General features: G+C 45.3%; 1 protein-coding gene across 1 annotated transcript in view; it reads left to right on the top strand.

Moving 5' to 3' along the window:
* LOC111974119 (kalirin) overlaps window positions 1–16,188 on the top strand; it is a 280,207-nt gene that overhangs the window by 212,016 nt on the left and 52,003 nt on the right. The window contains exons 32-34 of the mRNA XM_070446990.1: window positions 8,700–8,841; window positions 9,313–9,411; window positions 12,504–12,511. Of these exons, the coding sequence (XP_070303091.1) occupies window positions 8,700–8,841; window positions 9,313–9,411; window positions 12,504–12,511 (249 nt within the window). The remainder of the gene's footprint in view (window positions 1–8,699; window positions 8,842–9,312; window positions 9,412–12,503; window positions 12,512–16,188) is intronic.

The raw sequence follows: 16,188 nt of genomic DNA, 5'->3' as shown, positions 1-16,188 counted from the left end.
TCGCGCACAGCCGTTGAGATGCCATGCAATGACAAACAAGTCAGTCGATTGACGCAACGACACATCGCCGCAGACCATGGGACAGGACTCTCCACCTCCAAATCTATCCCGCATCCAGAGTACAGCCCTCAGTTTGGGTAAAACGCGCTCATTCCTTCGGACGATAAACGCAAAATCTGACCATCCCACCCCTGGTGAGACCGAAAACCGTGACTCGTCAAGTGAAGAGCACTTTCTGCCAGTCTGTCTGTCAGCCGACGGTGGTTGTGCTCATAGTAACGGTTGTCTGCCGGTGATGTCTGGTGAGGGACCTGCCTACAAGCCCTCAGTTCAGCTCTCTCAGCCTGTTGCCGACAGTCTGAGCACTGATGGAGGCATTGGTGCGTCGCGGTAGCTAACTCAGCAGGTAGTTGTTGCCATCCTATACCTGTCGCGCAGGTGTTGATGGTCGGATGTACCGATCCTATGCAGTGTTTTACACGTGGGCTCTTGCCACTGCAAGGGACGATCAGCTGTCCATCCTGTCTCCCTGTAGCGCTGTTTAGGGTCTCACATACGGACCTTGCAAGTTATTGCCCTGCCACAACCTCCAAGTCCTCATGCCTCCTTGCAGCATTTTTAAAGTATTTTTATTTTCACCTTATTTAACCAGTTAGGCTAGTTGAGAAAAGTTTCTCATTTGGCAAACTGCACCTGGCCAAGATAAAGCATAGACAATTCGACACATACAACCAACACAGAGTTACACATGGGAATAAACAAAAACGTTTAAAGCAAAACAAAAGCGTTTAAACAGTTGGAAGGCCACGGAAAGGAAGTTGTATGCATTGAAGCTCTCTGGAGGTTAGTTAACACAGTGTTCCAAAGAGGGCCAGAAGTATACAGAATGGTGTCGTCTGCGTAGAGGTCGTAGCAGAGAATCACCAGCAGCAAAAGCAACATCATTGATGATATTACAGAAAAGAAGAGAAGTCGGCCCGAGGATTGAACCCTGAGGCACCCCCATAGAGGACTGCCAGAGGCCGGACAACAGGCCATCCGATGTTGACACACTGAACTCTATCAGAGAAGTAGTTGGTAAAACCAGGCGAGGCAAACATTTGAGAAACCAAGGCTGGGTCGAGCTGCCAATTTAAGAATTGGTGATTGACAGAGTCGAAAGCCTTGGCCAGGTCGATGAATACGGCTGCACAGTAATGTCTGCTTATCGATGGCGGTAATGATGTCGTTTTAGAACCTTGAGCAGTGGCTGAGGTGCACCCATGACCACTCTGGAACAGATTGCCTAGCGGAAGAAGGTTACTGTGGCTTCCAAAATGGTGGTAATCTGCTTTGTAACTTCGGCTTTACGAAGACCTTAGAAAGACAGGGTAGGATAAGATATGTCTGTAGCAGTTTGGGTCTAGCGTGTCCCCCCTTTGAAGAGGGGGATGACCGCTGCAGCTTCCAATCTTTGGAATCCAGACGATACGAAAGAGAGGTTGAACAGGCTATTAATTAGGTGCCTTAAGCAGCCTAAGGCACGTTCACGCAGATTAGCAGGCGACCCTGGGCCATCTTTCTTTTTGCGTGTTTTTCAGAGATCAGTAGAAAGGCCTTTTTAGTGTCCTAAGTTCATAACGTGACCTTAATTGCGACCGTCTGTAAGCGTTAATCTTGAACGACCGTTCCACAGTGCTTGTTCATTAATTGTTTATGGTTCATTAGAACAAGCAATGGGGAAAAGTGTTAAACCTTTACAATGAAGATCTGTGAGTTATTTGGATTTTACGAATTTATGTCTGAACGACAGGGTCCTGAAAAAAGGGACGTTGGTTTTTTTGCTGAGTTTAGATATAGGGTGGGTTTTTGGGCACAGTATATGTATAACCTGCTTTGTGAGAGCGAGTAGACAAGCTTTGACCCCCACAGAAAAATAAAGAGCATGTTTTAGAGGCCTTTACATCAGATAGCTGCAAAAGATTAAACATGGGGCCCTGGATTAAGTAGTGCACTATACTGGAATAGCATGCCATTTGGACATAGAGTTTAGAGGCTATACGGTAGAATGGAGCTGGCATACATGTTGGGGTAAGCTGCAGCAGATGTGACCGGAGGCCGTCCATCTCATCTCGGGTGCGTCCCAAATGCCCATACTGCTGGTCAAAAGTACTGCACTATGTAGAGAATAGAGTACCAACTTGGGACACAAGCCTTCAGTCTCATCTCCCCTCGACACCATCTGCAGGGTATTAGTCACCTTCACCCGCGGGGGAGATGGAGACCGTTGCTAAGAGATCTCCAGGTCAACCAGAGATGCGGCCATGCGAAAGGGTACAGGTACACACGTTAAACAATGCTCAGTGTCATATTCATTAGGGCACTCCGTCGCAAAGCGTTTTGCAATGGAACCAAAAAACACGTTTTAGTACTGGGCAAGTCCCTCCCTGTTTCTGTCCGTTTTCTTCCATTTGGTTTATTTTTAATTTTATTATGATTCATAGAATGTCTGGGAGTCCATTGAAGAACAACGTAACACATAGGCCTATAAGTTATATATAGATTGACAGAACTGACTATATTCAAACTTAACTGAATTGGAACTAGGCTATTACAGTAGACAATTACAGTAGACAGGGTATCCATGAGGGGGGAAATATCAATGCCATATTATTATGTACTCCTGTATACTCAGGATGTTTCGGAGACTAGTGTTGACTCATTTTGAATATCAGCCGAGCGCTGCTACAAAAAAAAACTTTTCAGTCATAAAGACACACGCCTGTTGTCATAGTCATGTCAACAAAGCCTCACTCCACTCTCCTACAGTCAGGCAATATAAAATGACTTACAGACCTGGGTTCAAATTGAAATTTCCTTTAGCTGCCTAGAGAGCAGGCTTTACACCAGGGGCAGTCACTCAATTCAATCGAGGGACGATTTTTGTTTTCGAGCTGATGGTCGGGGGCCCGAAGCATAATTAAAGAAGGTGTACGCAGCAAATTGACCACAAATAAGCCAAAAATAGATGTATTAGAAAATAACACACTCATACCTTGATTACATTAAAGACAGATTTTCCTATATTAAAAGAAGTCTTGGTGATTTACAGTATTTTCTTTTTAGTAAAACCACAATCCTCTCTGGTTTACATTGTTGAGACTTTTTCTAAAATCGGTTCCACCGCAAAAGCCAGCTTAACCAAGCACAGATGCAGTACTTGAATTGATTTCAAATAGTATTTCAACCAAAGTCTGCGTATACACTCACGTTAAACTAGGTGCATAGCGTAGACAAGACATAAGCACTATAGGGTTAATCTTTTGCAATCATGTCTTGAGCCAGAGCATAAAGATCCTATAATCAACACTATTTGATCAGTTTCTAGAACGAAAAATCTTCCTGACCATGTTTTTTCTTTTTGTCACGTTGCTAGGATGCAAGATCCACTCCAGAGAGATGCAACTGGATCTTCAGAACGTCAGTAGGTCAGTCAATACCATCTCATTGAGGCAGTTAACTTAATAGCCTGCTTCCTGTGTCGACTGGCTAGCCAGCCCTCACAGTTTAACCAGCAATCTGCTCTACTACTGGGACGTGGGGGAAGGACTCCTTTCAACACAGCAATGTGCTTCTGCTCTTTTTAGCCATCTGACGCTAGCCACATGAACACATCTCGTGTGACTACAATACGACTCCCATGAATGATATTCCTATGTGGTGACATTACGGATATATATATATATATATATATATATATATATATATATTTCTCTACTTTGGTGAATATGTGGAGGCTATATATACTACCATGTACAGTATACTCTCACATGTGTGACTCAGACATTAGAATTAAATCTTAAAAGTTGAAGATCAAGCAAAACAAAAATCAATAGATTTGGCAAAAACAGGCACAGTAGACATCTGGCAGGACAGTTTAAAATGACAAAATGACCGTAGCCTATCCAAAACGCTCTCTAGATGTCAAAGAAGGTCTTTAAAATGTTCTGAGCTACTTTGGGAGAAAAGCTAGGGTCTGGTTACTTACGTGACTGCTCTCTTGAAAAAGTTTAAAGCTCATCCACTTTGGCATGGTGTCTCTTTGCTCTGCTCTCTCGTCTGTGCTGCAGAGTTAAGCTCAGTTCAAGCTCTTTCCTTTGATTGGCTGAACCAGACAGGGGAGACAGGCAGTGTTATTATGACCCTGTCGCTCCACTACTCATAGAAAGCTTGTGGTTGTTGTCTTCACGGGTCCCAACCTGGTACGAAATTCTGTTGTTGACCTCGACAGAAGGCTTCTGTTTGATTGTCATTGGGTCTCGGGTCTATCAAATGTATATACCAGAGACCCGATGACAATCAAAATAGGGCCCAACCCGACAGAGGGTCAACGTTGGGTCGGGTCCAGGTTAATCGGGTCTTCTTGGACCCATGAAGACCTCTACACAGGCTTACTATGAGTAGTAAACACGACGGCTCATAATAACACACTACTGCATGTGTGTGCACCCAACCAAGATCAGCATAGCCTATAGCAATATTTATTCATGCTAATAAAGGTGAATTTACTGTCTTATAGAAGGCCTAGCCAACATATAAAAACCCATTTGTTAAGCAGAGAGGCAACTTGGGGGGGGGGGGGGGCATGTGTGTGTTGTGGAGAAAGAAAGTGTTGTGTCTGAGAGACAGAGGGAAGGTGTGGCATATATTCCTGCAGCACAGCCTAAGCCAAATTGGACCACAAGTTGTCCCTTGACAGGAAACCACACACACAGAAAGAGAGAGAGAGCGAGAGAGACAGAGAGAGAGAGCGAGACAGAGAAGAGAGCGAGAGAGACAGATAGAGAGACAGAGATAACCCGCATCTCGCCATCCGAGGAGCACGAGGCCAGTCTCATGACTACGGATACAGCGGTGGCGATTGGAGAACAGCTTCATTATATGGTGAGCCGGGGATGAAGGAGGGGATAAAATAGATTTGATTTAGATCAACGTACAGTAATGAAGAGAGGCACAACCTTGGTTAGGGAATGGAACCGACAACACATCCATGTGATGTGCAGCTATGAGGGACAGAGGACAAACACACCATGTGAACTCTGTCGTAAAAACACAGCAAAGTAGAAGCACACCACTGGAAATGCTTTCCTAGCTGCTTTCTTTGTAATTGTTAGCCATATATATACACCGCACAGGAGTTGGAAGACAGACGGCAGCAGACAGCCCAGGAAACAGCTAGGGTGTGCATCCCAAATGGCACCCTAGTTACTATACACTTTGACCAGGGGCCCACAGGAAATAGGGTGTCATTTGAGATGCAGCCTAGCTGTTTCCATCTCCATGCAGGGAGAAAAACAATCCTCCCACAGTGACAGTCACAGCAGGGTGGTCGGGTGGGAGCAGAGATATCGTGTCTATCTGTGGGGAGTGGCTAACTGTCAGCTTGGACCAGACGACGACACTGGAAGGGCTTAGAAAGACCACAACAAGCACGCAGGAAGAGAGTCATTTCCAAGACATAAAACAGTCTGTGGAAAGATTGACATGGCTCGGCCTGAGAGAAAATATCAAGAGAGAGAAAAACCCTCCTGACAGTCAGTCGGTGACACTTGGCGGCTCAAATCAGACCGGGTTTGGTGTTAGGAACTTATTTTTTGGAATTCTCTATCCAGCCTTCCTTGGCTATTCATAACAGCATGCAACACGGAATATAGCTTAAGGAAATTGCATTGAACTATAAGGGAGCTCCAGCACTGAGGAATGTCTTTCTGTTTAAAGCCTTCCAAAGAGCAACAAGACAACCTCCCACCTTGAGAAGGAATGAAATAATAGTGTGTATTTAGTTGCGACATCCTCCACCGAGAGAAGAAAGCAACACACACACACTCGGCTGTTTCATTAACTCCCTCAAATCACACCTATTCATCACAAGTCAACGAGGATTTGCCTGTCACTCTGGTTAGGGCAGCCGTTTCTAGAGCCCAGTCTATCTTTCTGCTGTGCGTGCAGAGTGAACATTTAGCGCAGGGGCAAAGTGTGCGGTCTGTACTGTGGAAAAGGTCACAGGGCATCACAATGGACTGGCCAGGCCACGCTCGCTCTCTCTGCATGCAGCCCAAATGGCACCCTATTCCCTATTTAGTCCATAGGCTCTGGTTAAAAGGAGTGCACTATATAGGGATAAGGACCATTTGGGAGTTTGGGGATGCAGCTTCTCTCTCTCTCTTTCGTACACCATCTCCCCCTCCAGAGCAGAGGGAAAATGGGACCCCAGGCCAAGACACCCAAGCCTGGCTGCTCTCCAAGACAACAGAAGGCTGGAGGGCCAGCTGCAGTGGAGTTGAGCCCAGAGAGAGAGGGAGTGGGTCATAGGGAAGGAAATCTTCCAAAAGTTAAGACAACAACCAGCTTCACAACCAGGGTTGAGCTCCTACCCAACTAGGTATTTAAACATATCAGCTAAAAACATAATAGAAAAGCAATCTGACGCCCGACTGCCACAGTCGATGATGTGGAACGCAACACTGTTGATTGACGCAATGCAATGTAGATGTGCAGGAACTCAACCATAATGTTCATCAGTCATGCAACTACTGCCGGTAGCTAAATTTAACAACTCAATTATCGTGGATGCGTCACTACTGGCCTACATAGACAACTCAAGGTAAGAGGAATTTTACCCAAACATGTAAATTAGATGAACCCTCCCTTTAACTCTCACACACCTTTTTTTCAAGAGCAAATTAGGAATCAAATGATCCTTACATTGATTTCAAAAGTCCTTCGTATGTTGCATGAGGGCACATGCCTGCACAAAGCCTGAACAGACGTTTCATAGTTTCACATGATTGTTTTCCATCTAACCTACTGGGAGCCTCAGCTCTAATGGCAGGTCACAGCCCCTGCTTGGAACATAAGAGAGGCAGGGAAACCCCGATTGTCAATCAGCTGTCCATGGTGACCACAGGGGGCGGAGCTATGAAGGAGCCAATCAATGTCAGCATAATTAAAAAAAAGTACATATCAGATATTAAAGTCATTCATATTCACACTTATTTGCTTGATATTGTGTATGGTAAATATTTAATATGTGGACTATTGCTGTAGGCCACAGGGGAGAAAGAAGATGTTTAGGCTCATGTTCATAAAGAATCAGGAATTGGAGTGCTGATCAGTTTTGCCTATAGATCATAATGAATAAATGATATGGGGACCCTGATCCCAAATCAGTACTTATACTTGAGATGTTCCAGCAGATGTCCTCCTACCTTATCACTGTCCACAGTGTTCTGAGAAGTCCTAGAAGCGATGGAGATGGGTCTGGCTGGCTGCTGCCGTCACCCTGGCTGTCTGCATCCTCACCAGCATCCTGGATCCGCACACACACACACACACACACACACACACACACACAACACACACACACACACACACACACACACACACACACACACACCAGTTAAAGTGAAGTGTTCTTATCTCTGTCTGTCTTGATGTTTCTTGAAGAGGATGACAGTATCTTATCTTCAGCCATCCAGACCAAATTAAATAGAATGAGTCACACTGATCTATGAAATATACGAACAGAGATAGATTATAAACAAATGTGGGAACTTTATAAATACGCTACTGACAGTGTTGCTTACGTGGGTGCCTGCCATGCCGAGTGATAAGGAGTAGGGCGAAGTTGCCCTAGACACTGATCAGTACGACATTTCCACACTAATGGTTAAGGTTAGGATTGGGAGAGAGGAAGCTGATCCAGATCTGTACCTAGGGGAAACGTCAACCTGGAGCGAGTGCTGGGGCTACTCACCTCTTGCTGTTGTTGCGTGGCTGGGCCGGGGTTTTTGGGCATGGGATGGGTCTTAGCGCCGGCCTTTGAGGTGGAGTGATCCTTTCTCTGGATCACCTCCCGGATGTTCTTTGATCCATCCTGGCTTTGCTTTCAATTGACTGGACGCCTGGGGAGGAGAGTGATGACCACCATCAACTGATTGGTCTTTTTTCTCTGGCCTCTGGCAAGAGAAGGTGTTGGCGTTACAAAGGAGAAAAACTGGCAAGTAACCATGAGCGTTGAACTGTAAATGATGCTTTCTGCGAAGGCATGGCCCTTACAAGCCCAGTCTTAGGCGGGTATATGTCACTTTTTTATGCCCTCAATTAGTGTGGGGTATGTGAGTGTGACTACAATGAACCTAAGCTACTTTCCACCTGTACTGAACCATCTTGAAGATCAGTAGAAGCCAGCTTTAAGGGACCTGCGCCCGTATTCACAAGTGTCTGCAGAATAGGAGTGCTGATCCAGATCAGTTTTCCCTTTTCGATCATAAATAATATGATCATATATGGACAGGTGAGACCTGATCCTTAATCAGCACTCCTATTCTGAGACACTTTGTGAATACGGGCGCAGGTCCCTTTAAAGGTGCCTTCTACTGATCTTCAAGATGGTTCAGTACAGGGTGAAAAGTAGCTTTTAGGGCATGTGTCACAATGCCAAACCCACACTAATTGAGGGGCCATAAAAAAAGTGACATATACCCTTCCTAAAGACTGGGGCTGTAAGGGCCATGCCTTGCAGAAAGCATCATTTACAGGGCAACGCCTTCATGGTTACGTTGCAGTTTTTCTTCTTTGTACGCCAACACCTTTCTCTTGCCAGAGGCCAGAGGATAAAAAAAAGACCAATCAATATGATGTGTCTACTCTCTCCCCAGGCTCCAGTATTGAAGCAAAGCAGGAAGTGGATCAAGAACATCCGGGAGGTGATCCAGGAGAGATCATCCACCTCAAGGGGGGCGCTGAAGGAGCCCATCCACATGCCCAAAACCCGGCCAAGCCACGCAACAACAGCAAGAGGTGAGTAGCCCCAGCACTCGCTCCAGGTTGACGTTTTCCCCTAGGTACAGATCTGGGATCAGCTTCCTCTCTCCCAATCCTAACCTTAACCATTAGTGGGGGAAAATGGTTCTGACTGATCAGTGTCTAGGGGCAACTTCGCCCTACTCCTTAAATCACTCGGCCATGGCAGGCACCCACGTAAGCAACACTGTCAGTAGGCGTATTTATAAAAGTTCCCACATTTGTTATAATCTAATCCTGTTCGAGTATTATTTCATAGACAGTGTGATCATTCTATTTTAATTTGGTCTGGATGGCTGAAGATAAAGATACTGTACATCCTCTTCAAAAGAAACATTCAAGGACAGGACAGAGATAAGAACATTCACTTCTAACTGGTGTGTGTGTTTGTGTGTGTCGCTGTGGTGTGTGTGTGTGTGTGTGTGTGTGTGTGTGTGTGTGTGTGTGTGTGTGTGTTGCGGATCCCAGGGATGGCTGGTGAGGATGCAGACAGCCAGGGTGACGGCAGCAGCCAGCCAGACACCATCTCCATCCCCGCTTCTAGACTTCTCAGAAACACTTGGAACAGTGATTAAGGTAGGAGGACCAAATCGCCTGGAACATCTCAAGTAAATAAGTACTAGATTTGGGATTCAGGTCCCCCATATCCATATTATTCACTTATGATCAAAAGGCAAAACTGACAGCACTCCAATCCTGAGATCTTTTATTATGAACATGAGCCCTAAACATCTTCTTTATTCCCTGTAGGCCTACAGGCAATAAGTCCTACATATTAAATATTTACCATACACAATCATCAAGCAAATAAGTGTGAAATATGAATGACTTTAAAATCTGATATGTATTTTGGTTTTAAGTATGCTGACAATGGCTTCCTTCATAGCTCCGCCCCCCTGTGGTCACCATGGACAGCTGATGACAATCGGGTTTCCCTGGCCTCTCTTATGTTCCAAGCAGGGGCTGGACCTGCCATAGAGCTGACGGCTCCCCAGTAGGTTAGCATGGAAAAACAATCATGTGAAACTATGAACGTCTGTTCAGCTTTGTGCAGGCATGTGGCCCGGCATGCAACATACGAAAGGACTGTTGAAATCAATGTAAGGATACATTTATTCCTAATTTGCTCTTGAAAAAAAGGTGTGTGAGAGTTAAAGGGAGGGTTCATCTAATTTACATGTTTGGGTAAAATTCCTCTTACCTTGAGTTGTCTATGTAGGCCAGTAGMGACAGCATCCACGATAATTAGTTGTTAAATTTAGCTACCGGCAGTAGTTAGCATGACTGATGAACATTATGGTTGAGTTCCTGCACATCTACATTGCATTGCGTCAATCAACCAGTGGTTGCGTTCCACATCATCGACTGTGCAGTCGGGCGTCAGATTGCTTTATCTATTATGTTTTTAGCTGATATGTTAAATACCTAGTTGGGTAGGAGCTCAACCCTGGTTGTGAAGCTGGTTGTTGTCTTAACTTTTGGAAGATTTCCCTCCCTATGACCCACTCCCTCTCTCTCTGGGCTCAACTCCACTGCAGCTGGGCCCTCCAGCCTTCTGTTGTCTTGGAGAGCAGCCAGGCTTGGGTGTCTTGGCCTGGGGTCCCATTTTCCCTCTGCTCTGGAGGGTGGAGAGTGGTGTACGAAAGAGAGAGAGAGAAGCTGCATCCCCAAACTCCCAAATGGTACCTTATTCCCTATATAGTGCACTCCTTTTAACCAGAGCCCTATGGACTAAATAGGGAATAGGGTGCCATTTGGGATGCATGCAGAGAGAGCGAGCGTGGCCTGGCCAGTCCATTGTGATGCCCTGTGACCTTTTCACACAGTACGCCCACACTTTGCCCCTGCGCTAAATGTCACTCTGCCACGCACAGCAGAAAGATAGACTGGGCTCTAGAAACGGCTGCCCTAACAGAGTGACAGGCAAATCCTCGTTGAGCTTGTGATGAATAGGTGTGATTTGAGGGAAGTTAATGGAACAGCCGAGTGTGTGTGTGTTGCTTTCTCTCTCGGTGGAGGATGTCGCAACTAAATAACACTATTATTTCATTCCTTCTCAAGGTGGGAGGGTTGTCTTGTTGCTCTTTGGAAGGCTTTAAACAGAAAGACATTCCTCAGTGCTGGAGCTCCCTTATAGTTCAATGCAATTTCCTTAAGCTATATTCCAGTGTTGCATGCTGTTATGAATAGCCAAGGGAAGGCTGGATAGAGAATTTCCAAAAAATAAGTTCCTAACACCAAACCCGGTCTGATTTGAGCCGCCAAGTGTCACCGACTGACTGTCAGGAGGGTTTTTCTCTCTCTTGATATTTTCTCTCAGGCCGAGCCATGTCAATCTTTCCACAGACTGTTTTTGTCTTGGAAATGACTCTCTTCCTGGTGCTGTTGTGGTCTTTCTAAGCCCTTCCAGTGTCGTCGTCTGGTCCAAGCTGACAGTTAGCCACTCCGCACAGATAGACACGATATCTCTGCTCCCACCCGACCACCCTGCTGTGACTGTCACTGTGGGAGGATTTGTTTTTCTCCCTGCATGGAGATGGAACAGCTAGGCTGCATCTCAAATGACACCCTATTTCCTGTGGGCCCTGGTCAAAGTGTATAGTAACTAGGGTGCCATTTGGGATGCACACCCTAGGCTGTTTCCTGGGCTTGTCTAGCTGCCGTCTGTCTCCAACTCATGTGCGGTGTATATATGGCTAACAATTACAAAGAAAGCAGCTAGGAAAGCATTTCCAGTGGTGTGCTTCTACTTTGCTGTGTTTTTACGACAGAGTTCACATGGGTGTGTTTGTCCTCTGTCCCTCATGCTGCACATCACATGGATGTGTTGTCGGTTCATTCCCTAAACCAAGGTTGTGCCTCTCTTCATTACTGTACGTTGACTAAATCAAATCTATTTTATCCCCTCCTTCATCCCCGGCTCACCATATAATGAAGCTGTTCTCCAATCGCCACCGCTGTATCCGCTAGTCATGAGACTGGCCTCGTGCTCCTCGGATGGGAGATGCGGGTTATCTCTGTCTCTCTCTCTGTCTCTCTCGCTCTCTCTCTGTCTCGCTCTCTCTCTGTCTCTCTCGCTCTCTCTCTCTTTCTGTGTGTGTGTTTCCTGTCAAGGAAGGACAACTGTGGTCCAATTTGGGCTTAGCTGTGCTGCAGGAATATATGCCACACCTTCCCTCTGTCTCTCAGACACACACTTTCTCTCTCCACAACACACACATGCCCCCCCCCCCCCAAGTTGCTCTTCTGCTTAACAAATGGGTTTTTATATGTTGGCTAGGCCTTCTATAAGACAGTAAATTCACCTTTATTAGCATGAAATAAATATGCTATAGGCTATGCTGATCCTTGGTTGGGTGCACACATGCAGTAGTGTGTTATTATGAGCCGTCGTGTCTACTACTCATAGTAAGCCTGTGTTAGAGGTCTTCATGGGTCCAAGAAGGACCCGATTAACCTGGACCCGACCCGAACGTTGACCCTCTGGTCTGGGTTGGGCCCTATTTGATTGTCATCGGGTCTCTGGTATATACATTTGATAGACCCGAGACCCAATGACAATCAAACAGAAGCCTTTCTGTCGAGGGTCAACAACAGAATTTCGTACCCGGTTGGGACCCGTGAAGACAACAACCACAAGCTTTCTATGAGTAGTGGAGACGACAGGGTCATAATAACACTGCCTGTCTCCCTGTCTGGTTCAGCCAATCAAAGGAAAGAGCTTGAACTGAGCTTAACTCTGCAGCACAGACCGAGAGAGCAGAGCAAAGAGACACCATGCCAAAGTGGATGAGCTTTAAACTTTTCAAGGAGAGCAGTCACGTAAGTAACCAGACCCTAGCTTTTCTCCCAAAGTAGCTCAGAACATTTTAAAGACCTTCTTTGACATCTAGAGAGCGTTTTGGATAGGCTACGGGTCATTTGTCATTTTAAACTGTCCTGCCAGATGTCTACTGTGCTGTTTTTGCCAAATCTATTGATTTTATGTTTTGCTTGATCTTCAACTTTTTAAGATTGTAATTCTAATGTCTGAGTCACACATGTGAGAGTCATAACTGTACATGGTAGTATATATAGCCTCCACATATTCACCAAAGTAGAGAAATATATATATATATATATATATATATATATATATATACCGTATGTCACCACATAGGAAATATCATTCATGGGAGTCGTATTGTAGTCACACGAGATGTGTTCATGTGGCTAGCGTCAGATGGCTAAAGGAGCAGAAGCACATTGCTGTGTTGAAAGGGAGTTCCTTCCCCCACGTCCCAGTAGTAGAGCAGATTGCTGGTTAAACTGTGAGGGCTGGCTAGGCCAGTCGACACAGGAAGCAGGCTATTAAGTTAACTGCCTCAATGAGATGGTATTGACTGACCTACTGACGTTCTGAAGATCCAGTTGCATCTCTCTGGAGTGGATCTTGGCATCCTAGCAACGTGACAAAAAGAAAAAACATGGTCAGGAAGATTTTRGTTCTAGAAACTGATCAAATAGTGTTGAATTATAGGATCTTTATGGCTCTGGCTCAAGACATGATTGCAAAAGATCAACCCTATAGTGGCTTATGTCTTGTCTACGCTATGCACCTAGTTTAACTGAGTGTATACGCAGACTTTGGTTGAAATACTATTTGAAATCAATTCAAGTACTGCATCTGTGCTTGGTTAAGCTGGCCTTTTGCGGTGGAACCGATTTTAGAAAAGTCRCAACAATGTAAACCAGAGAGGATTGTGGTTTTTACTAAAAAGAAAATACTGTAAATCACCAAGACTTCTTTTAATATAGGAAATCTGTCTTTAATGTAATCAAGGTATGAAGTGTGTTATTTTCTAATACAATCTATTTTTGGGCTTATTTGTGGTCAATTTGCTTCGTACACCTTCTTTTAATTATGCTTCGGCCCCCCGACCATCAGCTCGAAAACAAAAATCGTCCCTCGATTGAATTGAGTTGACTGCCCCTGGTGTAAAGCCTGCTCTCTAGGCAGGCTAAAGGAAACGATCAAGATTTCAATTTGAACCCAGGTCTGTAAGTCATTTTATATTGCCTGACTGTAGGAGAGTGAGTGAGGCTTTGTTGACATGACTATGCAACAGGCGTGTGTCTTTATGACTGAAAAGTTTTTTTTTTGTAGGCAGCGCTCGGCTGATATTCAAAATGAGATCAACACTAGTCTCCGAAACATCCTGAGTACTACAGGAGTACAAAATAATATGGCATTGATATTTRCCCCCCTCATGGATACCCTGTCTACTGTAATTGTCTACTGTAATAGGCCTAGTTCCAATTCAGTTAAGTTTGAATATAGTCAGTCTGTCAATTATATATAACTTATAGGCCTATGTGTTACGTTTGTTCTTCAATGGACTCCCAGACATTCTTATGAATCATAATAAAAATTAAAAATAAACAAAAATGGAAGAAAACGGACAGAAACAGGGAGGGACTTGCCCAGTACTAAAAACGTGTTTTTTGGGTTCCATTGCAAAACGCTTTGCGACGGAGTGCCCTAATGAATATGACACTGAGCATTGTTTAACGTGTGTACCCTGTACCCTTTCGCATGGCCGCATCTCTGGTTGACCTGGAGATCTCTTAGCAACGGTCTCCATCTCCCCCCGGGTGAAGGTGACCTAATACCCTGCAGATGGTGTCGAGGGGAGATGAGATGAAGGCTTGTGTCCCAAGTGGTACTCTATTCTCTACATAGTGCAGTACTTTTGACCAGAGTATGGGCCATTTGGGACGCACCCGAGATGAGATGGACGGCTCCGGTCACATCTGCTGCAGCTTAGACCCAACATGTCATGCCAGCTCCATTCTACCGTATAGCCTCTAAATCTATGTCCCAAATGGCATGCTATTCCAAGTATAGTGCACTACTTTAATCCAGGGCCCCATGTTTAATCTTTTGCAGCTATCTGATGTAAAGAGACCTCTAAAACATGCTCTTTATTTTCTGTGGGGGGTCAAAGCTGTCTACTCGGCTCTCAAAAGCAGGGTTATACATATACTGTGCCCCAAAAACCACCCTATTATCTAAACTCAGCAAAAAAACAAACGTCCCTTTTTTCAGGACCCTGTCGTTCAGATATAATTCGTAAAAATCCAAATAACTTCACAGATCTTCATTGTAAAGGGTTTAAACACGTTTTCCCCATGCTTGTTCAATGAACCATAAACAATTAATGAACAAGCACCTGTGGAACGGTCGTTAAGACTCTAACAGCTTACAGACGGTAGGCAATTAAGGTCACAGTTATGAAAACTTAGGACACTAAAAAGGCCTTTCTACTGACTCTGAAAAACACCAAAAGAAAGATGCCCAGGGTCCCTGCTAATCTGCGTGAACGTGCCTTAGGCATGCTTAGGCACCCCTATTACTAGCCTGTTCAACCTCTCTTTCGTATCGTCTGAGATTCCCAAAGATTGGAAAGCTGCAGCGGTCATCCCCCTCTTCAAAGGGGGGACACGCTAGACCCAAACTGCTACAGACATATCTATCCTACCCTGTCTTTCTAAGGTCTTCGAAAGCCAAGTTAACWAACAGATTACCAACCATTTTGAATCCCACAGTACCTTCTTCCGCTAGGCAATCTGGTTCCAGAGCTGGTCATGGGTGCACCTCAGCCACGCTCAAGGTCCTAAACGACATCATAACCGCCATCGATAAGAGACATTACTGTGCAGCCGTATTCATCGACCTGGCCAAGGCTTTCGACTCTGTCAATCACCACATTCTAATTGGCAGACTCGACAGCCTTGGTTTCTCAAATGATTAAACAAAGGAGAGAGCTATGGTCAGAGTTTTTGCGTTTATCGTCCGACAGGAAAATGAAGCGTGTACACTTGAGGCCTGTACTCTGGAGCGGATTGATTTGGAGGTGGGAGGTCCGTCCAGCGTCCTGCCGGCGATGTGTTCGTTGCGTATCGGAACTTGAGCTTGTTGCTAGCCATTCGGCAAAGCATCTCAACTCTGTACGTTAAGGGAAGAACATTCTTCTTCCTCATGTGGTACCCTTCCTGGCTCAGGGCTTCATCTGAATGACCTCCAAGCATGACAATGCCACCCTGAGCGCATTTCTATGCGTGGATTTCCTGCAAGAACAAGGGAAAAAAAAATGTCAGTGTTTTGCCATGGCCGACAAGCGAAGAGCCACTGTCTCAATCCTATTGAGCGAGTCTGGGGCCTGTTGGATCGGAAAGAGTGAGGGCCCTTGGTCAGGGAGCCTTGGTGGAGGAGTGGGTACATATCTCACAGGAAGGCACTGGGGCCAAATCATGGTGTCAGTCCCATGAGGAGGAGAATGCACTGCAGTACTTAATGCGCGG

Source organism: Salvelinus sp. IW2-2015, linkage group LG2 (assembly GCF_002910315.2).
Source record: "Salvelinus sp. IW2-2015 linkage group LG2, ASM291031v2, whole genome shotgun sequence".
Lineage (NCBI taxonomy): Eukaryota > Metazoa > Chordata > Actinopteri > Salmoniformes > Salmonidae > Salvelinus > Salvelinus sp. IW2-2015.
Note: the sequence above shows the minus strand (reverse complement) of the source record. Positions and strands in the feature narration are given on the sequence as shown.